The sequence below is a fragment of the Psammomys obesus genome, unplaced genomic scaffold, assembly GCF_907164565.1.
Source record: "Psammomys obesus unplaced genomic scaffold, mPsaObe1.curated_primary_1811, whole genome shotgun sequence".
NCBI lineage: Eukaryota > Metazoa > Chordata > Mammalia > Rodentia > Muridae > Psammomys > Psammomys obesus.
In genome coordinates, this window is record NW_026585626.1 from 6,243,267 (window position 1) to 6,266,471 (window position 23,205).

Below are 23,205 nucleotides of genomic sequence, written 5' to 3' on the forward strand. Positions count from 1 at the left end.
TCATGCTGTTCTGAAGACCTTGCCTGGGGAATGCTGCTGCCCACAGTGGGCTGGGTCCCCCCACAACAGTTAAGAGAGTCCCGCATAGACAGGCCCACAGCCAACCCAGTGTGGACAATCCCTCACTGACACTCTCTTGCCAGGTGCCTCTGGGTTGTGTCAGGTTGACAGTTAAAACTAACCATTGCAGCGGGCCTGGGCAAGAAGCCCCGGCTGTATGCTAACCAGCTCCCCTGTACTGTGGACCATATCCTGAGCAAGAAGGCTCCTCCTGCTGGAGCATGTCACCCCCATTCCCAGCACCCCTTGTGCATCTGCTGAGAAGCCTTCAGTGACCGCCCCTCGCTTTCCACGCCACCTCAAGCTTGGGGTCAACTCCAGATGTTTCTGCTTAAAAACTGTCCCTAAAACAAGTTTGGAACAAAGTCCCTTTTCTTTGATTTTTGAGACAGGACCTCGTGTAGCCTTCAACACCTCCTGATCCTCCTGCTTCTGAGCCCTGCGATGGCAGGCGTGCGTCACCACACCTAATATAGTGTTTTGTAAAACTCTCTACCCCCTCACTCGTTCAAGTTTACATCTGCAGATTTTACCATGTTTGCCAGTGTGATTTCCCGAATATTATAAATATTGATATTTTGAAGTGAAACCATGACATCACTTTTAAATTTACCCCACGGAACCTAAACACCCTAGCCGTTTAGGACGTGCCCATTACTCATTTAAAACACGCACACAGTGTCCTCTGTTCTTTCTTGAAACTTTATTTGTGTTTCACTTCCCCGTGGAATTCTGTATGTAATATATTTTTAGGTTAAAACCTCTTTCGTTTGTGTCCCCATCCTACTTCTAACAACTTTATATAAACCTGCGTTTTTCAGTTTTCAAATTATGAAGCTGTGTTAAACTTTCTTCTGGTTTGAGTTATGATTATTGATAATATATAGTTGATCAAACGACACAAATGTACAACAGACAGATAAATAATAAAGAGGAAAGGTAAAATTATACTGAAAATGTATCTCAGGACAGTGGTGCTGAATGACTTTTAAAAAATAAACTTTTCACTGGGCTGGACTGTAGCCCAGTTGGTTTTCCTCACCTGCGTCAGGCCCTGGTTTTAATCCCCAACACTGTATAAAGTTCCTGTAACCCCAGCACTTAGCAGGTAGAGGGAAGAGGATCAGAAGCTGAAGGTCATCCTCACAGCAAGCTGGAGGCCAGCCTGGGCTATAGGAAACCACAGACAGACAGCTCACTGCTTAAGGGCACTTTCTGCTCTTCCAGAAAACTAGCTCAGTTCCCAGCACCCCGTGCTCCCGTTAGCCCAGCTCCAAGGGACCTGACACCTTTTGGTCTCCATGAACACCCAGACTCGTGTGCATAAGCACATATAAAGAAATAATTAAAATAAAATAAAAAGAATTAAAAATGATCTAAGAAGATTACTTGCTGCTAGTGTGAGAGCAGCGCCATTCTTTCCCATCTGTTCACACGTAAGTACAGAAAACCATCATTCATGCTTGATAGGAGGAACACAGGATTTCATCTTTAAAAAAATAAAGGAAGAAAGAAAACCTCAGAGCTGGAGAGATGTTTCAGTGGCTAACGAGCACTTCTGTCCCCGGGGATGTAGGTTCAGGTCCCAGCGCTCGCATCAGGTGGCTCACGGGGGACCCAACACTGTCTGGCCTCAGCAGGTACTGCACACACGTCATGCCCGTGAGCTCACGCAGTCACACACACACGTTTTGAAGTGAGTGCCTCTCGCTGATGGTTAGTGTGTATGGTGCCAGGAATCCCGCCCCAGGGTCGTTTGTCATATGTGATCGCTGAGCCACTCCGCTAAGTACACCTTTTGTTAAAGCGGAGTTACTCGACCCGCTTCTGAATTCTATACCAAAAACCACATCGTGACCCGGCACCCAAAAATTTGCATTTAGTTCTCTCTAGCAGAACCTCCTTTTAAATGCTCTGTATTTATAATTGTGTGAGTTTGTTTGGGAATGGGTGTGCATGCCATGTCATGGATGTCAGGGTCAAAAGACAACTTTGTAGAGCCATAGGATTTCCTTTGGGATTTTTTTTTTTTTTGCAAAGATTTGGGGTGTGTGTGTGTGTGTGTGTGTGTGTGTGTGTGTGTGTGTGTACACGAGTGCATACGCATGTACATGTGTACAGGTAGCATAACAAGCCAGAGGAGGGCATCGGATCCCCTGGAGACGGAGTTACAGGAGGTTGTGAACGTCCTGGCTTGGGTGCGGGTAACTGAACTCAGGTCTTCTGCAAGAACAGGAAATGTTCCTTAACCACTGAGCTATCCCTCCAGCCCCATAGAACTTAATAAGGAAAGAATTAGAAGACAGGCAGTGGTGGTGCACATCTTTAATCCCAGCCCTTGGGAGGCAGAGGCAGGTAGATCTCTGTGAGTTCGAGGCCAGCCTGGTCTACAGAGTAAGTTCTTGGACAGCCAGGGCTACACAGAGAAAACCCTGTCTCAAAAAACAAAAAATCAAATAAAATTTAGAAACAAGAAAGTGGTCCAGTGGAATGCTTCAGCAGGTGTAGGAGCTTGTGGCGGACCCTGATGATCCAAATTCCGTCCCTAGAATCCACGTGGTGGGAGGAGAGAGTTGACATTTTCATGTCTGGAGTGCGAGCACGGCAAAGCCTTCCTGGGCCCCCGGAAAGTCACAGCCCAGTTTGAAAATGGCTGAAGCACCAGAATTGAAGCGGGGAGGGCTTGGACGGTGGCTCCTTGGGCTGCACAAACACGAGGGCCTGAGTTCAAATCCCCAGCACCCGTCTGAAAAGCTCGGCGTGGCTAGCTGTGGCTATACTTCCGGGGCTGGGGGTGGCGTAGAGAGGGCCATCGTTAGGGCTTGCTGGCCACTAACTTAGCACAGGGTTCTTTGAGAGACCCAGGAATGGGGTGGGGATTGCAGGAACAGGACACCTGACGTCCTCTGACCTTACACGCCCTGCATGGCGGTAGGCACCCCACGGCACTCCCACGGAAGGCAGTTCTCTCCTTCCACCTCATGGGTCCCTGGATTTGAACTGAGGTCACCTGGATTTGAACTGAGGTCATCGGGGAGTGCCTTAAGCTGCTGATCCATCGCACTGGACCCTCTATTAATGATAACGACTGGTCCAGAAACCTCCAGGGAAATAATTGTGTCCTTTGCATCCTGTCTTTCAGGCGTGAAGGCGTTTGCACCACGGTGCCGGTGCCGTCTGCTCCATACCTCAGCCCGGGTGAGGATGTAGACGACGCGACTCTGCAGATGCGTGGTTCAAGCCAGCGGGAGCCCCTGCCTCCGGCCACCCTCACAGACATGTCAGCCGTGGAGTAGGGCGGACCCTTTCTCTCATCTTCTCAGGGCTTCAGGATTTTTGGATTCTCTTCATTTTCTATTTTTTTTCACACACTCTCTCTTGTGGCTGAACGTTCATAACCAAGGCGGACACCATGGGGGACCAGCAGCTCTACAAGACCAACCATGTGGCCCACGGTGGCGAGAACCTCTTCTACCAACAGCCCCCCCTCGGTGTTCATGGCGGGCTGAACCACAGCTACGGGAGTACCATCTCGGGGGCTGGCATGGAGGCCCCACAGGCCTCGCCCCTCTCGCCTCACTTCCCTCAAGATACTCGGGATGGCCTGGGCTTGCCCCTCGGCTCCAAGAACCTTGGCCAAATGGACACCTCCAGGCAGGGAGGGTGGGGGAGCCACGCAGGGCCTGGGAACCACGTCCAGCTTCGGAGCAACTTAGCCAACTCGAACATGATGTGGGGGGCGCCGGGCCAGGTGGAGCCCAGTGAGGGCTACCAGTATACCTATTCCCAGGCCAGCGAGATCCGGACCCAGAAGCTCACCAGTGGCGTTTTACACAAGCTGGACTCTTTCACCCAGGTGTTCGCCAACCAAAACTTGCGAATCCAGGTCAACAACATGGCCCAGGTGCTGCACACCCAGTCTGCGGTGATGGACGGAGCCTCCGACAGTGCCCTCCGTCAGCTGCTCTCTCAAAAGCCTGTGGAGCCCTCGGCGTCGGCCATAGCCTCCCGTTACCAGCAGGTACCCCAGCAGCCTCACCCTGGCTTCACAGGGGGGCTGCCCAAACCGGCCCTCCCCGTCGGGCAGCACGCTCCCCAAGGGCACCTGTACTATGACTACCAGCAGCCCCTGGCCCAGATGTCAATGCCAGGAGGACAGGCCCTGCCAGCCCCCCAGGTGCTGCCCAGCCCTATGCAGCCTCTGCAGCAGCACCAGTATTACCCACAGCCGCCGCCCCAGCAGCAGCAAGCTGGGCTGCAGCGGATCTCCGTGCAAGAGATGCAGCAGCAGCAGCAGCAGCAGCAGCAGATTCGCCCCTCCCAGCCTCCGCAGCAGCAGCAGCAGCAGCAGCAGCAGCAGCAGCTCCAACTGCAGCAACGGCAGGCTTCACTGCAGATACCTCAGTATTATCAGCCCCAACCCATGATGCAACACTTGCAAGAGCAGCAGCAGCAGCCCTCGATGCACCTGCAGCCCGCTTCCTACCACAGGGATCCCCATCAGTATGCCCCGGAGCAGGCACACGCTGTCCAGCTGATCCAGCTGGGCTCCATGCCTCAGTATTACTATCAGGAGCCCCAGCAGAGCTACGGCCACCCCCTCTACCAGCAGAGCCACCTGCCCCCGCCCCAGCAGCGTGAGGACAGTCAGCTGAAGACGTATTCTAGCGACAGGCAGACTCCGGCTGTGCTGAGCTCCCACGGGGACATGGGGCCTCCTGACACGGGGGTGGTGGACCCGGCCAGCTCAGAGATGACCCGAGTCAGCAGCACCCTTCCTCACCAGCCGCTCCTGTCCCCCAGCGGCATCCACCTCAACAGCATGAGGCCTCAGCATCAGCAGCCGTCTCCCAGCTCGCTGTGGCCCCAGGTATCTCCAAGTCAAAGCTCCTCCCCGTAGCGGCACGCACAAGAGACTCAGCCAGGCAGGCATCTCTGCGGTGCCCAGTTCTCTCTCCAGCCTTCATCCTTCACAAAGGTTAACCTACCTGTGCCAGGCACCGAGTGTGTCGGGCACTCAGGATGCCAGATCTGTGTGGCATCTTGGCCCTTGGCCCCAGGGATTTGTCATCTCCCTAAGAGGATGGCCAGAATATTGTAGTATGTCCTGAATGGTTCATGTAATGATGAGGACCTAGAGTCAGGGCCTCCAGGTGGGGAGTGTCGATGGCTCATTTCAGCCATGATAACTCAGTGGGGAAAGGAGCTTGCTGCCAAGCCCGAGGGCCTGAGTTTTAACCCCTGGGACCCAGGAGAAAGGAGAGACCTGACCCCCACAATTCCCTGTCACTCTCCACACACGCTGTGGCAACACATATGCACAGACGTAAGAAATAAAATTATCGATGTGGACAGTGCCTGGACGACAACAGCCAAGGCTGACCTAACCTCTGGCCTCCACTCCCACGCCCACGTGTGCATATGTAGCCACATGCGCCTGCACACGTACAGATACGCACATGCACAGTGTCGATAACAGAGGTGAGGGCACCGCATCCTTGTCTCATCCCCATCGAATCTCTGTCCTCGACACGGATTGTCCTCTGACCTCTGCACAAACACCGTGCACATGCGCGCCCTCCCCCACATAGGCAGGCACCACTTCTCCACACGCCATCCGTGCACTCCTATTCACAAAGGCTTTTGTTTCTGTTTTTCAGTCCTATCAGGTCTCCTGGAATGATGCGGCGCCACCCATAGCCTCTCTGTCCTTTGTGGGGCTAGACCGTTAGTGCAGGATAGATACCAACAGAATGAGGATGGTAGAAGGTTGCGTCCTAGTAGGCGTGGCGCTGTCATCAGCCGTGAGTTCAGGGAGTAGGGGAGAAGAAGCCAGATGCAGAAGAAAGGCAGGACATGTCAGGGTCATCGTGAGCAGAGAGACTTCTGCAAGCGGGGATCCCGATGTGCAGCGACCACTTACGATCGCTAGAGATACATGTTTGGTTTTTCTCTTTTCTTGTTTTCCTTCGGTGTCCTCTTTGGCTCAAAATCAGATGCACCTACCTGATGGGAGAGCCCAGCCAGGGTCCCCGGAATCGAGGTATGACCACAGATTTGGAATATTTCCCAGGCTAGGGGCGGGGTCTTCTTGGGTTGTTTAAATAACTCATGTCTAAAGCCAAGGTCAACGTTTCAAGGAAAGTATAGGAAAAGCAGTAGCAGCTGTGCTTCGGGGCTTAACTGTATATTTAACCCACATAGAGTGGAATAGCAGGGAGGCAGGGGCTGCTGCTGGACGCTGGCCGATTTTAAGTCCTCCTTATCCTCATGTTAGACGTGAGGAGGCTGGGCACAGAGAGCTGAAGGCACACCCAGGGCAAGGAGCACCAGCAGGTTCGGTTTGGCTGCCGTGTGCTCTGTTCTTTGGCCATTCAGTCACTGCGGATTTACCGAGCACTGTCTGGGTACCGGGCTTAGAGCTGGGCTTTGGCCGTGTGGCGGTGAATAGCACACACTCCCTTCCTTCTCTCGTGGCCACTGGGGGTGGGAGGTGGGGTGCATTGAAAGCCGTGGGTGAGAAAGCCCTGGTGCCGGAATGATGGAGGACGTGGCCTCCTGTATGATTCGATCTTAAGGCACCTTTTTCTGCCGGGGAGATGGCTTAGCCAGAAAGAACACTTGTTGGTCTTGCAGCAGACTGGAGTTAGGGTCCCAGCACCCACAGGAGGTGGCTCACAGTGGCCTGTAACTCTAGCTCCTGGGGATCCGGTGCCCTCTTCTGGTCTCCCTCCGTACCAAGCACACATACAGTGTGCACATACACGCAAGCAACTGAAACACTACACACACACACACACACACACACACACACACACACACACACACACAATTTATTTTAGAGAAAAGAAAGCCCTTCCAGGCCAATGGGGAGTAGAGGCACTAATGCCTGATGACAGAATCTGTACCCTGCAACATATATAATAAAAGGAGAGAACCGACTCCAAGTTTTCCTCCAACCTCACACACGCACTATGGCATACAAATCTAATTAAAAAAAATTTTTTTAAAGAAAGAAAGCCTTTGCTCTTTCTGAGCCTCAGTTTTTCTGTCTGTACATTGGGCGTTCGGTATCTCTGGAAGAGATTGAAGCCTCAGACAGCAGAAGATCAGATAAATAAAGTGGGTTCATGGTAGGTGTGAGGCCTTGTAATAAGTTCTCGTTTCCCCTTCCTCAATGTGTGTCCTTTCCTTGTGCCACTTCAGCAGTGGCCAAACCAAAGGAGCGTTTGGGGAACAGTTCGATGCCAAGAACAAGCTGACGTGCTCCATCTGCCTGAAGGAGTTCAAAAGCCTGCCTGCCCTGAATGGCCACATGCGGTCCCACGGGGGAATGAGGGCCTCCCCCAGCCTCAAACAGGTCAGCAGGAGCCCACCTTATCCTTTGCAGGTCATGTGCTGCTTGCTTTGCTTTGCTGCTGTCAGAGTGAGACAGGGGGGCGGGGTGCCTTTTGGGGGCGCCAGGAGAGGCCCAGGCCTCCCTGGGAGGCAGCCAGATCACACAGTCCCCACTTCCCTGGCTTCGTAGACAGATGTCAAGAGAGGGGTGTTAGAAATCTCTTTAGGAAAAACTGTCTCCTTTTCTAGGGAAGGGTGTAGAGGAAACTGCATAAATGTGAAGTATATGAATATGTAAAGGCAGAGTATATAAATATGTAAATGCGGCACATACGACTTGAGGCACTCAGGCCAGATGGTCTCTGAGATCAGTGGTCAGTGGCTAAGCAAAAGCTTGCAACTCTCAGGCTCTTGGCCAGAATTTTCTGTCCATCCATAAGGTGGTGACTGGCTGTCAGTAGGGTCCAGTGACCCTTTATGCTCTCAGGATTATCCAGGTGCATAGTCACGTGGGAGACCGTCTTTCGGTTAGGTGAAAACCCATAGAATTTTCTGATATTTCTTTGAATATTGATTTTGTGAGATTCACTCTCCGATCTCCATTTCCTGGCTGTGCCAGATAAAAGAGTTTGTCTTCACTTTTTTATTTATTTTTATTTTGCGTGCACTGGTGTTTTCCCTGCATACATGTCTGAGCAAGGCTGTCAAATCACTTGGCTTTACAGACAGTTGTGAGCTGCCATGTGGGTGCTGGGAATTGGACTCAGGTCCTCCAGAAGAGCAGCCAGTGCTGTTAACTGCTGAGCCATCTCTCCAGCCTGTCTTCACTTTTTAAAAATAGTATGTTGCCTGGTGGATCATGGCTTCTGCCTATATGATCCCAGTGCTCAGGCGGTAGAGACAGGAGGATCACTGCAAGTTGAGGCTAACCTGGTCTACGTAGCAAGTTCCAAGCTAGCCAAAGCAACATAGCAAGATCGTGCCTCAAAACCAAGAGAGGAAAATGTATTTTTCAGCCTGGTGTGGTACCGCACGCCTCTCATCCCAGCACTCGGGAGGCTGAGGCAGGAGGATCCTGAGTTTGAGGCCAGTTTGGCTACCTCTTGAGAACCTGTCTCAAAGAAAAAGACAAGACCATAGCCTATTTTGCATTTTCAATGGGGTTTCCCAACCTGAATAAAATTTAGGCTGCAATGACTGTTTCCATTAGACACCTGGGTAAACTGAGGCCCAAGGAATGGAAAGCTCGTACATAAGATCACATATTTAACTCCTTTTTAATATTTTCATATGTAAGTGATAGTGTAAATGCAGCTCAGGGACCTCAAGTCACAGGCAGGAAACCACCCAGCTGTGGTTTTCTGTGGCTCCCAACCACCGTTGCCCTGGAACCTCTGAGGAAAAAGCAAGTTCCCCTTGGGAGAGCTGCCCGCAGCCCAGGATCAAAGCCTTTATTGTCTACGTAGGAGGAAGGAGAGAAGGCCCCACCGCCTCAGCCTCAGCCTCAGCCCCAGCCGCCACTGCCACCTCCGCCTCCACCGCCACCGCAGCTCCCTCCTGAGGCAGAACGCCTCACGCCTATGGTCATGCCCGTGTCTGTCCCTGTCAAGCTTCTCCCGCCCAAGCCCAGCTCTCAGGGCTTCACCAACAGCGTCGCTGCCACCCCCTCGGCCAGAGACAAGCCAGCCAGCTCGATGTCGGACGACGAGATGCCTGTGCTCGTGAGGATGAGCCTCTCCCCCCCTCACTCTCCCCAAGGGGCTGCCCCCCGTGCGCCTGCTGTGAGTTGCTGCGCTGCCACACCTGCCTGGGGTGGGGACGTCTCTTTGCTTTCTTGGAGATGAGGAACACTTGTCCAGAGTCAGTGGCCTAAGCTCAGACGTGATAAAGTCTCCCTCCCAGGTCCAAGCTTTCCAGGCCACCTGCCCTTGACCACCCATGCCATACTTGTTACTACACACACACACACACACACACACACCCAGGCTGATGGCCCGGATCCAGTTCTGAGATTCTGAAGCGTTCTCATGCTTAAACGTAAATGATAACCCAGTTGGCAGACATCAATATAACCCTGCCAGTTATTAAGATGTGAAAAGGATCTTTCTGCTGACCAAAAGATGTTGCCCTACCCTGGCCCTTTCCCAAGACCTTTGGGTCTTCCCAGATCCAGTTGCCAAAGAGGTAACCCTGGGAATGGCGGCACCTCTGGGAAGTAGCTGCAGCATCGGCTCACGTGATCTGCCTGGTCAGGAGCTTCCTCGTCACACCTGTTTAAATACACTGGGGACGCAGGTCCATGGCAGTTCCCATAATAAGCCCCAATGAGAGCCAGACACTGTAAATCTCAGGAAAGCAAAGTGATTCGTGTTTCTCACTCACTGTTAAGTTCTCCTTGCCTTCATCACCCCCTCCTCTTCTCTCTGCCTCTTCTCTCTACCCTGGGGAATTTATGACCTCCACGGTTGGCCTGTCCCTTCCCTGAGAGTACTGTGTTGGGTCTTAAATGTCCTGAGAGAGTGAGTGGCTCCTGGAAGTCCAGAGGATATAAGGGGAGGGTGGAAATGTTTAGAAAGAGCCATTTTGGGTTCTTCTGGGACATTGAGGCCCAGAAGCAGAGAGGCTGGGGAGTGACCTCCATTTTCTGGCCGGAGGGGCCCAGCAACAGACAAAGACGAAACAGCTCATCTGCACGCACACCCCTTGCCTGGGGAAGTTTTGAGGTTTGCTGTGAGAGGCTCTGGGTCTATCCCGGAAGTCCTCGTCACACAGGGATTACAGCCACCCATCTCATTTAAGACAGTGAGAAGAGGAGGGCTAGGGAGAAGCTGGTACCCTGGAGCTGGGAAGATGGAAAAACAGATGTCTCTTGTCTCTTGTTTCCTCTTACAAGGTTCTTAGCTTTACGTAAGAGTAAAAGGTCTACTCTGAATTTTAGATCTTGGCCTTCTCCCGGGCTAGTGACATACAAGCTTTCTTTCCCAGTCATAAGTGATCATAAGAGGAAAGACTAGAGACTGCTGTGCCCTGAGTTGCAGAGCTAGGGTGCTTTGTGGGTGAGTTGCATTAACTGCATTTTAAACTTAGTATTTTTGTTTTACTGTGGGATATTCAGATTGTAGCTCCATCAAAAATCAAGGGGCTGGGGCTGGAGAGATGGCTCAGCAATTAAGAGCATTGTCTGCTCTTCCAGAGGTCCAGAATTCAATTCCCAGCAACCACATGGTGGCTCCCAAACATATTACTGGGATCTGATGCCCTCTTCTGGCATGCAGGTGTACGTGCAAATAGAGCACTCAGAAATAATCAATCAATCAATCAATCAATCAATCAATCAAGGGGCACCTGTATACCAAGTAGATGGGTTCTACAAGCAAGACGATGATGGTATTTTTGCTTAGGAGACCATTACGGGAGTTCTGAGTAGACTGGGTAGGTAGGGATGAACGTGGCTTAATGCAGGGGTGAGAGATACCACCTGCTGACAGGCAGGCTGAAGTAGAAGCATGCACGTGAAATGAGTTAAAAATGAAAGTCAAGTCCCTGATGTAAAAACAATTTTAAAACCCAGAGACAAACCCAATTCCAATCTTAGGTCTGGGATAAAGCCACCTTGAGAATGCCCCCCACAGAGTCTCAGTTTCCCCTAGAGCATTACACTTCCCAGTGGCCTTCACCCTCCCCTCGGGGCAGGAACTTTATAAGACCGACCCCCTGCGTCCACCGTTTAAATACTTCAGTATTTCAGTCTGGGTGGTGCTCTCTGATTCAGAGAGCCATGCCTGGGCGATAATAAAACTCCATTTAGAGCTGGAGGCACCAGAGTCTTAATAGGACTTCTGACCCTGTGATCGTTAAGTTTGGGCTCCCGGGCAGAGTTGAGAGCACCAGGATCTCCACCTTACTTTAAAGAGCTCTTCAGTGACCTAGGGACAGGGCTAAAAAATTTTCCAGATTTGCTCCTCAGGTGAGGGCGGGGATGGCAAAGCTGCCTTTTCCAAACATTGTCCTCGGCAGCCTCTCCCTGCTCCTCGGGGTCTCTGCTGGGCCTCGGGCAGTGAGGCGGCCCTAGGTGAGGAAAGCAGGAAGGCTGGAGGGCACTGGGCTAAGGAGACCCCCGTTGGCGCTGCCCCCGGAGCTCCCCGCTCAAGCCGGGAGCCCCTCGCCCCCTCCTCCCTCACTTCTACCTCCCGAAGAGCCCCGGTCCTAGAGGTTGGGATGGCACCTCAGGAGAGGTAGAGGGCGTGAGGGTAGGGGCAGAGCCCACGGTGCCGAGGACAGGCCGGTAAGAGGGGCCCGACGCTGAGGGGCCCCGAGGCAGGTCACATGGCCTGGAGGCAGCAGGTCATGTGACCATGAGAACCTTTCCCATCACCCCTTGCTGCTGTCTTCACTCGCCACTCTGGCACTAGAGCTGCTGGGCACTGCAGCTGTGCCCGGGCACCTCAGAGCCTCTCCACAGGTATCCCGGCTGGCTGTCACACCCAGCTCTCGGCTTCTCTGGGTTGATACTGGCCCCTGATTCAAGCCTGTTTCTGTCCGGCTTTGGCATACCCTGCTTCTCTCTTTGACGTGCACGTGTGGACCCACTAGTCTAGATGAAGCCGTGTGGCAGGTCCCTAGACGAGGCTAGGTTGTCCAGCCACAGCCTAAGCTTGCTCTGCTGACAGGAAGCAGGAGGAGATGAGGGCTCCACAGAGGAGCCCCAGGGGGCCGTGGCAGGGGAGGGTCACCATCTCCATCTCCAGGAGAGCCCGTTGAAACGGCTTTGAGGATTGTAGGCCACCGTGCCCGGGGCCTCAAGTAACCCTGTTGAGCCGTGTTGACGCTGTGCTAGGCGTGGACCTCTTCCTGTCCCCTCAGCCGTGGGCCGTGCATCCCTGAAAAGAAGATTCTGTCTCCTGCTCAGAACACGTGTGAGCTGTCCCTGCAGGAGCAGTGGAGGGACTAAAGAGCCACTGCTGGGCTCCACTCGGGACAGACAGAAATGTGGCCATAAGCCAGAAGAATATGAATTTATTTCTTCTTGCCGACCCACCCTACCCTTTGCAGAGCTTCCGGATTTTTATTTTTATTTTATTATATATATATACACACACACACACACACACACATATTTTATTTTTTTAATTTTTTTGCTAACCAGCTCAAAGCCGATGTGGTGGGAGTAGGAGGGGATGATCAGAAAGGAGGCAGTCTCTCCCCCACCCCCTTAGAACCTTCAAGATCCCTGCCAAATCTCTAGAAAGGGGCCATGGCCAGGATAGAAAAGGGACGATGGCTGGGATGTCCTAGTTTGAATCCCAACTGTTCCTCTCACTCTAGGAAATCCCCCGGAAACATCATCCACCCGTTGCCGCCAAAGTTGAGGAGCCCCTCAAGACCCTACCGGAGAAGAAGAAGTTCCGGCACCGGCCTGAGCCCCTCTTCATCCCGCCGCCGCCTTCTTCCTACACGCCCACCTCCTACTCGGGGGCCACCCTGTACCAGAGCCAGCTACGCTCCCCACGAATCCTCGGGGACCACCTGCTCCTGGACCCCACCCACGAGCTGCCCCCCTACACGCCGCCACCCATGCTGAGCCCTGTGCGCCAGGGCTCAGGGCTCTTCAGCAATGTCCTCATCTCGGGCCACGGCCCTGGAGTGCACCCCCAGCTGCCCCTCACTCCCCTCACGCCCACGCCACGCGTGCTGCTGTGCCGCTCCAGTGAGTCGACCCTTAACCCCTGGTGTCACCCCTGTGGATGCGAATACTACCCTGATTGGTGGGGGTGGGGGAGAAGTCTCACTTTTTTAACCCGCTGGTTTACTCCTTGGACTTCTCTACAGTATCAGTTCCACTGAGGTGATACTGAAGTGTTCTTAAAGCACCCCCTCCCCCCATCTAATTAAGTAACCCAAGGGAATCTGAGCGAGTGAAAGTGTCTTTGGGATAGGAAAGGGGAAATATGCACACCAAAATTGCTTCAGATGGTCATACAAGGTGCATAAGATAAATACTTAGCAGATGTACATGTGGGGTTGGGTATTAAAAGCAAGAGCAAATCTTAATAGTTAGCATGCTTTATAAGGAAAAAAAAAAAAAAAAAAGACAACCATAAACTCTGTAGGCCCTCCAGGAGTATAGTTCCAACTACCATAGAAGATTGAGGCAGAAGGATGGGGTGTTCAAGACCAGCCTGGGAAGCACAGGAAAACCTCATCTCCTCAGTAGTTATTGAGGGGGCAGAAGGGAGAAGAGAGATCTTTGTAGCTAGGTTTCTTTCTGGTTGCCTAGAAACCAAGTAGCTTATTAGCCAGCCAACTTTTCCTCACACTGGGTGAGAAATGATTATCTTCTGCCTGTAATCCCAAACACTGAGGCTTAACTCTGGAGGAAAGGAAGTTCAAAACCAGATTGGGCCACACATCAAGATCCTGTCAGGTGGCTGAAGGAGGAGGAGGAGGAGAGAGAAAGAGAACCTCGTGAATTCATCTGATTCTCTAGAAATTAATGTGGGTTGGACAGGAGCAGATCCTTGTTACTGGTAGTTGGCTAATAACTGGTGGACTAACTTCTCATTTGTTTTCATTTATTAGGAAGTTTTCCTTGTTGTCCAGTAAACTCTACCTTTTGTGTTTCAGGCAGCATCGATGGCAACAATGTGACAGTCACCCCAGGACCTGGAGAGCAGACTGTGGATGTTGAACCGTAAGGAATAGCCAATTATTCTTTAGAGTGCAAGTCTCAGACAAGGAAAGGTCCAGAAGCTCCTACAATGACAGTCAGTGTTCCATTGTCAGTGGCCACTGAGGGGAGAATTATGGACATGGTAGGATCATGGCTTTCTTGGGAACTACTGTTCCCTTCTAGCTGCTAGCATTTCAGAGTCTTTCCTTAGGACTAAAGGTGAAAGCCTGGACTCAAAACCTCTAGCATTCCTGCCACCACAGGCCAGCTTCTAGACTTGTACACTTTCATATCCCCGTGGCACTGAGGCCTCTCTCTTGAAGGTGCTTAAGTAAGAGAGAATCCTTCTGAATGTTCTTCCCACATCCCCTCTGAGACTCTGGGCCACTCTTCCAAATGGGCTTATTGAGTGTTTGAGTCATGCGTGATCGGTGGGAGGTACACACACACATTGGTGGCTTAACCTCCAGAGGGTACCTGAAACCCCTGACAGTACCCTGTCCTGTATGTAAGCACTACAGTCCACAACAGACTACCTGATAACTGAGACATACTCTGTCTAAACAGACTGTCAGAGAGACTGCCCCCAGCTGACTCTCAGGCAGGTGTTTTATACAGTGTGGCTAGTGTAGACGAGGGTGGTTCACATCTGGGCCAGGTAAAAGTGGATTGGCTTGAGATTTCATCACATAACTTGAAATGGCATGAAAGTTGCACTTACAGAATTATTTGCTTCTGGATTTTTTCCATTTAATGTTTTTTTTTTTTCTAATATTAATTCCATCTGAGTATCCCATCTAATATTAGCTGATCATGGGTAGCTGGAAACCACAGAACACTGTAGGAGAAGAGGCACTGCTTTACTATGGAAGGGAAAAGCGATTCTTCTGATGAATGTGCTTAGAAAACAGGCCATATGGTAGAGCCTTATGGAGTCCAGAATCAGAAAGCTTGAGTTGACACCATTCTGGTTTTGACCTGTACTGAGTCAGGATTTTTTTGTTTGTTTGTTTTTTGGGGTTTTTTTGTTTTGTTTTTGTTTGTTTGTTTTTTTGTTTTTTTGAGGTCTTTGTCGGTTTCTTGAATGGGCATTATGATTGCAGCCTTGTTCGTATCACAAATTTTTGTGAGCTTGGATGGCAGGATATTTGTAAAAGTGGCCTGGCAGGGAAAAGTACATTGTTACACGTTCATATTCCATCCCCTTCAGTTCTGTGGTATGCTCTAGCCATGCTCTAGGCAACTCCTCTCTTGAAATTAGCTGTCCTCCACTTCAGTTTCAGCAGAGAATTTTCAGACTGCCCCATTCCTCTGGCAGAAGAGTCTGCCTCCCTGCTGTTTTCAGTTGCCCCTGGCCTAGGCTGTCACATTGAAGACCACACTGTTTTTCTTGTCATCTTTTCATTAAAGACGGATCAACATTGGCTTAAGATTCCAAGCAGAGATCCCAGAACTGCAAGATGTCTCCTCCCTGGCTCAGGACACACACAAGGCCACACTGGTGTGGAAGCCGTGGCCTGAGCTGGAAAACCAGGCCCTCCAGCAACAAGGTACTGGCACTTAGGAGGCGCTGGGGCGGGTGAGGCTGGTACTCCTGCAAGGGACCTCTGGCTCCGGAATGGCTGTGGGTTTTCATGGCACCAGACATGTCTGATACAGTGGCTTCTTATTCTCAACAGTGGAGAATCTTCTGAATTTGTGTTGTTCCAGTGCACTCCCAGGTGGAGGGACCAACTCGGAATTTGCTTTGCACTCTCTCTTTGAGGCCAAAGGTGATGTGATGGTAAGGAAGCTAGGAAAGGAGGCTTTGTAGACACAGTAGCTCGGTGAGTAGGCCCGGACCTGGAAGCCTACAGAAAGCAAAGTTCCGCTTAAGACTCCTGCTGACATATATGATACTAAATTTTAATAAGGGGCACATCTGTTCTGCGAAATGAGAGTTTCACTTCATGCCGCAGTAATGGAGGTAGAAGGAAAGCCTGACTAAAACGAGAATTGGCCTGAAGGTCCTTCCTGTTGTGGAAATCAGCCAAACTTGGGTGTTTCCAGACCCTTTTTTCTCTAATGCACGTAGTGTTTTTTATTTTCTCACCTTTAGCATAGTTCTCAATGTTGGGGACCTTCACTGGGGACACTTAGATGTTCCCAAACTAGAACCATGGTCCCATCTTCCCAGAGTCAAAGCTGAGCACTTGTCTAGTCAGCCTTCACCTCTGGCCAGATAAGTCCATCGCTAGCCTCAGTTTCCCTTTTATAGAAGAACGTGGTTCTTCCTAGTACTAGAACTAGGCTCCTGCTTTTAGATTTTCTGAAAATGCAAAAAATAAACAAATGTGCCAAGACTTCATGTGTGATCTAGAATGCTTGCCTTTTAAGAGAACTTTCAACACACACATAAGTCACTATGGAGTATTCCTAAGATGTTTTGTGATTCAAAAGATGGCAGAGTTGCTGGGGGTTCTGTATTTCCTTCTCTTTTTTTTTCCTCCATTTTTATTTTATGTATATAAATGTTTATTGCCTGTGTGGATTTCTCCATTTATATTTTATGAGTGTAAATGTTTATTGCCTGTGTATAGTACACCACATATATGCAGTCTCTGTGGAGGCCAGAGGAGGGCATCAGATCCCCTGTAACTGGGGGAACAGGCTTGTGAGCCACCAGATGGTGCTGGGAATTGAACCTGGGTCCCCTGGGAAAGCAGCCAGTGCTTTAACCAGTGAGCCATCTCTCCAGCTCACAGGTTCTGGGTTTCTAAACAGCTCTTAAAGGTTGCTGAGGCTGCTGACCTATGCCTCAGAATAGCAAGATTTCTCTGTCTTGCACATCCCAAACTCATGCACTGTTCAACTCTGCTGTTGTCTTTTCTTTAAAAACCAAGATGGGGTGGGGGTGGGGGCTGGAGAGATGACACAGCAGTTAAGGTCACTGACACATAAAATAAAAACAAATAAATCTTAAATAAACAAAAACTGGATTTTGTGCAGTGAGCTTGTCAACTTGTCAACACAGGCAAATTCTTGGGTTTTGCTGGCCAGCCAGCGGGTGACCTCCAGGCCAGTGAGAAATACTATCTCAAAAAACACGGTGGACACAGCACTGGAGGAATGAATAACAGGCTGTCGTCTGACCTACACATGCCCACACACTTTCACACTCACACGTGCCTACACACGCACACATGTAGCCGCACGAGCATAGACATATGCACAAGACAGCTGAAGGTGACAGGCCTGAAGGGTTTACTTGGTCACACTCTGGAAGGACGGGGTGTGGTCCACTCACTGCTAATACAGTCAGCGAGAAAGAGAGCTGTGGTTTGTCTGTAAAGCAGCCACCAGCCATTCACCAGTCACCACGCCTTTCCCTCAAACCATCCTCCTGAGACTCCGCTTCCATGCAGAGAGACCCCACTCATCTCTCCAAAGAAGCACACAAGTCTCAGCTGCCCGTTTGCATTTTCTGTGATGTGACCAGTTAGCTTCAGGCATGGGCGAGGGGTTGGGGGTGGGGAGGTGGGTGTTAAAATGTCGGCTCCTGTTGGAGCCCAACTGAACTTCCCAGGCACCGTCTGCCCCTGGGTTTCCTTCCCCGTGGGTGGATAGTCTCCACCGGGACACACCCTTATACTGACTCCTGTCTTTTCTCTCTGAACCCGCAGGCTACTCTGGAAATGTTGCTGCTGCGGAAGCCAGTCAGGTTAAAATGTCATCCTCTAGCCAATTACCACTACGCTGGTAGGTTGCCAGGGCCCCGTGCCCTGTTGTTCCCTAAGAGTGGGCAGCTCACATAGTCAGCTGTGTGTCATTTCTAACAGATAGGGAACACTGAGTCTATTAGCCTAGCACTGCCAGGCATGGGTCAGCATGAACTCCGGCCCCTCGTGGATGTTCCAAGACCCGGGAGATGGTGCACAGTGGCTGCCCACCTGGCAGTGGGGCCTGGGCCTTAAAGGAAAGAGCCACCAAGGCTACAGTACAGAACAGACAACTATTAGTGGGCTGAGGCTGTAGAAGCAGTAAAGGTGAATCCATTCAGGTCTTGATCAAGGCCCTAGGGTTTCTATAGGGTTGATTTTTTTTTTTTCTGCTCAAACTGAGGCTTATATTTCACCTTTTACAGAGTTTTTCTGAAGACCAAAGATAGTGTACATAGCTCAGTGTTGGAACATCCTGTTAGCTCTTGGAGTTCAGTCATTCAATGGTTGTTTACTGGGTATAGAGTAGTGTACTAAGAAGTAAAATGCAAAAGTGCACCTCAGAATCTGCAAAGGTTGTGGGCTGGGGTGTAGCTCACTGCTTGCCTAGGATGTACAAAGTTCAAGGTTCTATTCCCAGTTCCAGAGAGAGGGGGGGGGGGCATGGGTCAATGTGAACTCCTGCCCCTTGTGAATGTTTCAGGACCCAGAACTCTCTGACCCAAGTGTCAGAGACAGAAAGGAGAAACAGAGAGCCACTTGGGTACTAGAAGAAAGACTTCATGCCTGCAAGTGTCTGGTGTGTTTGTGTGTGTGTTAAGTAAAAATACCTTTAGATTTAAATAGACTGAGAAGGAAATAGGCTGAGAAGCCTGAAGACAGCAAATGAGGCCATGAATGGCACTCTACTAACTGTGGAAACCCGTTGACTCTATCTCACAGTCTCACCTTAGTTGTCTACTTCAGAGTGGCTGGATCCTCCATTGCCCCTTGATTTTTTTTTTTAAAGATTTTATTTTTACTTAACCGTGTGTGTGTGTGTGTGTGTGTGTGTCTGTCTGTCTGTCTGTGCCTATATGTACATGCGCACATTAGTAGTTACCGCTAAGGCCAGAAGAGGGTGCCAGATCCCTGAAAGCCGGAGTTAGATGTGACTTTGACTCCCCTGACGGGAGTGCCGGGAACCAAATGCCTGTCCTTGCAAGAGCAGTGCTCCCAGTGCACAACTGGGCTGCCCACTGCCTCTCGATTTTTCATCACTTGAGGGTTTCTTTGGGTGCTTTGGGCAGACCTCCCCTAGGTAGATACTGAGTGCATGGTCTTGGGGATCTGTTAATACTATTTCCAGTCCCTCACCAGGCAATCAAACGCAGCCTGAAAGTGAAGGCTTCTTTACAGATACCGGAGCAACCACCATTTGTCTCTCCCTCCATCCTTATGATTCGAATTTGCCACCTGTTGTCACCAGACAGAAAGGCATCAAAGTTGTTTATGACGAATAGTGAACCCAAGGACACCTACCTGTGGGTCGGTTTCAGCTGACAGTACCTGGAAGAAAGAGGCAAGCACAAAACAGACACACGAGATTCACGGCATCACGTACCCAGGAGCCAAAGGCGCCAGCTTCACCATTGCCTGCTTGTGTGGCTAGAAAGATGTGGAGGCTCACCAATCCGCCAGGAGAATAGTTTCATCACCTCTTAATACCCAGCATCACCTGCTGCCCATTAAATCCTGATAGGCGGTCCCAACTTCCTGGATTCTATCCCAAACTGCCCTGCATCGTGGATGGGTCTGTGTGTGTGCAAAAAGAAGCATCAAGCACTGACTAAGAGATGCTGCTGTGGTTGACCTCAGGTCACACTGCCTAGCCAGAACCTTGGGGTTGGTCATGGCCAGCTGTGAGCCTCTTCATCCAAGACACAGTTCCTGTCCAGTTGTCCCCACTATGGTAAACAAGTACTATACTATTTTTATATACATCATGTCGCAAAAAGGACTGGAAAGCCATAGGCCAGAGCACCTCCACTTCAGCCCCAAGCAAAACAAAACATGAAAATGTTCCTAAGAGCTTTGAGTGTCTGCTGAAATACATGGAGCTGTTTGGACTGAGTATTGCTAGCTAATCGTTCCCCAGGCTCCTTACCTCTGGAGAACCTTAGGGAAAACTCTTCCTCTCTTAAGTCATTTCAGCCCCTGGAGACCAGAGTGGAAGTTATCATCACCTATCTCTTCTGGTCACTTGCCTACTTCTGGAGGTGATTGTAAACCAAGCCTCAGAGAATATTCTCGAATTATGAGCAGATGGGGCAGAAGACTGTTCCCTAAAGTCTGACACAGCTCCATACTTTTAACAGTTGCCTGCGAAGACATGCAAGACAGCTGAGTTCTTTACATCTTCTATCCCAGCCGCTGCGCCACACTCTGAAACCCCTGTACTAGGTTCCTGGGGGTGACTGAATTCTGCCCCATCATAGCCCTGGTCTACCTTGGCTTTTGTGCCCAGAGCCATCCTATTATTCGCCGTTGGACAGTCAGCTCAGTTTCTGCCTCACTGGGGCACCCACCTTCTAGAACTTCCTTGGCTTCCAGCTCTGAGGCTGTGACTGACCTGACTTCTGGAATTTCACTTTAGGCTCCCAGTTACTGTTCTGGTTTGCTCTCCATTGCTGTGATAAAACACAGAGCAAAACCAACCTAGGGGAAGAAAGGGTTTATTTGACATAGAGCTTACAGTCATCATTGAAGGAAGCCAAGGCAGGAAAGCAAGAGCTGAGGCAGGCCATAGCGGAACAAAGCTTGCTGGCTTGCTTACACCGGCTTCTTCAACTGCCTTTTTTACACAGCCCAGGCCCACATGCCCAGCGATGGCCCCAAGCACAAGTGGCCGGACCCTCCTCCATCATTAGCAGTTAAGAAAATGTCTCACAGACATGCTCACAGGCCAATCTGATGGAGCCAGTTTTTCCTATGTAGAAATTTGTGTCAAGTTGACCAGAAGCTAACTGGGCCACTTAGAGAAGGAAGCCAGATTCAGGCTTTGCTGTGCCCTGGAGGAAAGGCAGCCAGGCGGGGCCTCCTAAGCAGTCAGAGACAAGCCTGTGGAAACGCTCTTCTCCTTCACTCAGGACCAGGAGGAGGAGTGTTATGAAGCAGAGGACCAGTGAGCAGGGTGGGCATCTGGCCCAGACCTGACGGTGGCCCGCCAAAGCTGGAGGGGCTGTCCAGCGTCCTCAGAGAACAGCTGTGCAGTGCCTCCCAGCACTCATCAGTTCACACTGGGACACACTGTCCCTCTTGGCTCCCTCCATTCATGTGTGGCCAGCAGGCCTTCGCTGTGGCTTCACTTAGCATCATGTGGGGTGGGGCGTGTCATGCATGGGGGAGCCATGGTGGAGAGGCACCTGGTTTTGGTCAGACAGCTGGAGTAGCCGTAATTTCTCCACTGAAAAGGTCCCTGTACAGATGTACACAGTGTTAGGGATCGTAGAACTGGATCTAGCTTCTTGGGGTACAGCGAAGACTTCAGTCATGTCCCGCCACAGCCACAAGCACCCTCTGGGTCCTCAAAAGCCTGCCTTCAATTTTGAAAGATAATGAGACCTGGGAGGGACACCCTTTTCATAAGGAGAGTCTGGGCTCTTGTCCTGGGAGTCACCCAGGGTTAATAATGAGACAGAATTACATACTTGCTAGAATTACTTTGCAAAAAAAAGAAACACATCTGTGGGTGCTTTCCTTTCATTTTTACTATATAGTGGGCTTCTTACAGAAGGACCTGAGTCAGTACATTCTCTGTTGCCTCACCTGGCATAGCCTTTGCCAAGAAAATGTTCAGTGACAAGTTCAAAATATGGGTTCAAGTTGAGGTCTCCCTCCTTTCTGCACTTAGAAGAAACTTGAGTAGCAGCCTGCTTTCCTGGGGGTTGGAGGTGGGGGGGAACCTGACCTTCACCTGCTTTAGGTAACTCTGTATGACACTGAAGATCTGGCACAGTCTTCCGTTCTCTACAGCAAGCATTTCTTTCTGCTGTAACCACAATAACAACATCAGTAAAAGGTGGTTGTTTTTTTAATCCTGAAAGGAAGCCAAAGAGACCCCCTAAAAAAGATACTGTGTCCAAATTTTCTCTGCCCCAGGAATGTCTGTTTTTAATTGCCTGGATTCGCTGTAGATTGCCCCCAAATTAGCCACCATCCGGAGCCTGTTTCCCAGCAACCAAAGCTCAGCACATTTTTCCTCTAGATGCTACCCTGGTGCCCATTTCATCCAGTTAATTAGGTTCTTTGTCATTAGCCTTAATCGGCTTGTTAGGGGCCCCTGCTGATAATAGCCCAATAGCCAGGAATCCCCAGGTGGAACGAGTAAGTGGGAATGTCAGCCCACTAACCTCATTTGCCAGTCTAGAGGCCAGCGGAGCTCTTAGAGAGACAGAGCTGTGCGAACCCAAGCAAGGAGTTCCAGCAGGGACAGGCAGCCTTGGAGTGGCCACACGTGAGGGACGAGGTGTGTCCCAAAGCCTGAGCTGACACAGAATCTGCCTCAAGTGACTTGTGGAGACACATCATCTCCTGAGCACCTATTTGTGAGCAAACAGTGTTGGTCACTGTGAAGTAGCCACCGTCCCCAATTCAAGGGTGAGGAAACTTAAGTGGACTTTCCTGCCGTCACAGAAGGAAGAAATGCCAGGGGCACGCTCACAGCTGAAGCTCTTCTCACAGAAGTCACCCTTCGTCATGGCATAGTGATGTCATCTGGGGAGAGTGCTCAAATGTCACTTATCTATACAGGAATTCAGTCCCAGGACCAGGGGTGGAGCTTCAACCCCAGTGGGCAGTCCCTAGTCCCCAAGCACTGTCCTCTTCACACATCCTAGGACTGTACAAGAGCCATCTTTTCTAGGCTTGTGCGTTTCACCTGTCACTGTAGCCTCAAAGCAAGAGTGACAGGGAGAAGAAAGGGAGCCACCTCTTTCCTGGACTAGTGAAAGCCTCTGCCAGAAGACTTCTCAATAGAGCAACAACCCCAAGGCACCCCAACCCTAGGGGCCTTTTTTCTTCTTGAAATGTGGCAACTCCTGCCCAGCAGATGGACCAGCAAGCCTCTGGACACACAAAGGAGTGGATGTCTCAAAAGTAGGAAGAGCTGGAAACTTAACCCTGCTCTTTGGACTAGCAGTGAGACGGCCCAGCAGGGGGTAGAGGTAAGTGTAGCCTCCATAGAGACGCTCCTGGCCTGAGAAGGCCGAATGACCCTGCCCGTATCTCCGGGTGGAATGGCAATGTCTCCAAGAAGTCTGCAGTCTAAGGTTAGAAGGAATTTCCATTGATCTGCCTGGTGGTGGCCATTATCAGCATCCCCTGATGCTCATCTGAGGAAGCATCCAGGGGTCACCCACCCTCAGACCTGCAGGGGTCCACACAGTGCCCCCCTTACAA

General features: G+C 50.8%; 1 protein-coding gene across 11 annotated transcripts in view; it reads left to right on the top strand.

The window, feature by feature from the left end:
* The window catches only part of Trerf1 (transcriptional regulating factor 1), a 208,574-nt gene that overhangs the window by 160,368 nt on the left and 25,001 nt on the right, over nucleotides 1-23,205 (top strand). For 6 of the 11 annotated variants that reach the window (XM_055613271.1, XM_055613278.1, XM_055613248.1 and 3 more), the window contains 9 exons: nucleotides 3,203-4,930; nucleotides 6,057-6,103; nucleotides 7,267-7,420; nucleotides 8,865-9,179; nucleotides 12,724-13,105; nucleotides 14,023-14,089; nucleotides 15,479-15,618; nucleotides 15,748-15,851; nucleotides 17,731-17,806. In XM_055613271.1, coding sequence (XP_055469246.1) covers nucleotides 3,473-4,930; nucleotides 6,057-6,103; nucleotides 7,267-7,420; nucleotides 8,865-9,179; nucleotides 12,724-13,105; nucleotides 14,023-14,089; nucleotides 15,479-15,618; nucleotides 15,748-15,851; nucleotides 17,731-17,806 — 2,743 coding nt within the window. In that variant the 5' untranslated portion in view covers nucleotides 3,203-3,472. The remainder of the gene's footprint in view (nucleotides 1-3,202; nucleotides 4,931-6,056; nucleotides 6,104-7,266; nucleotides 7,421-8,864; nucleotides 9,180-12,723; nucleotides 13,106-14,022; nucleotides 14,090-15,478; nucleotides 15,619-15,747; nucleotides 15,852-17,730; nucleotides 17,807-23,205) is intronic. The other 5 variants (XM_055613286.1, XM_055613300.1, XM_055613317.1 and 2 more) reach the window with 3 other exon arrangements.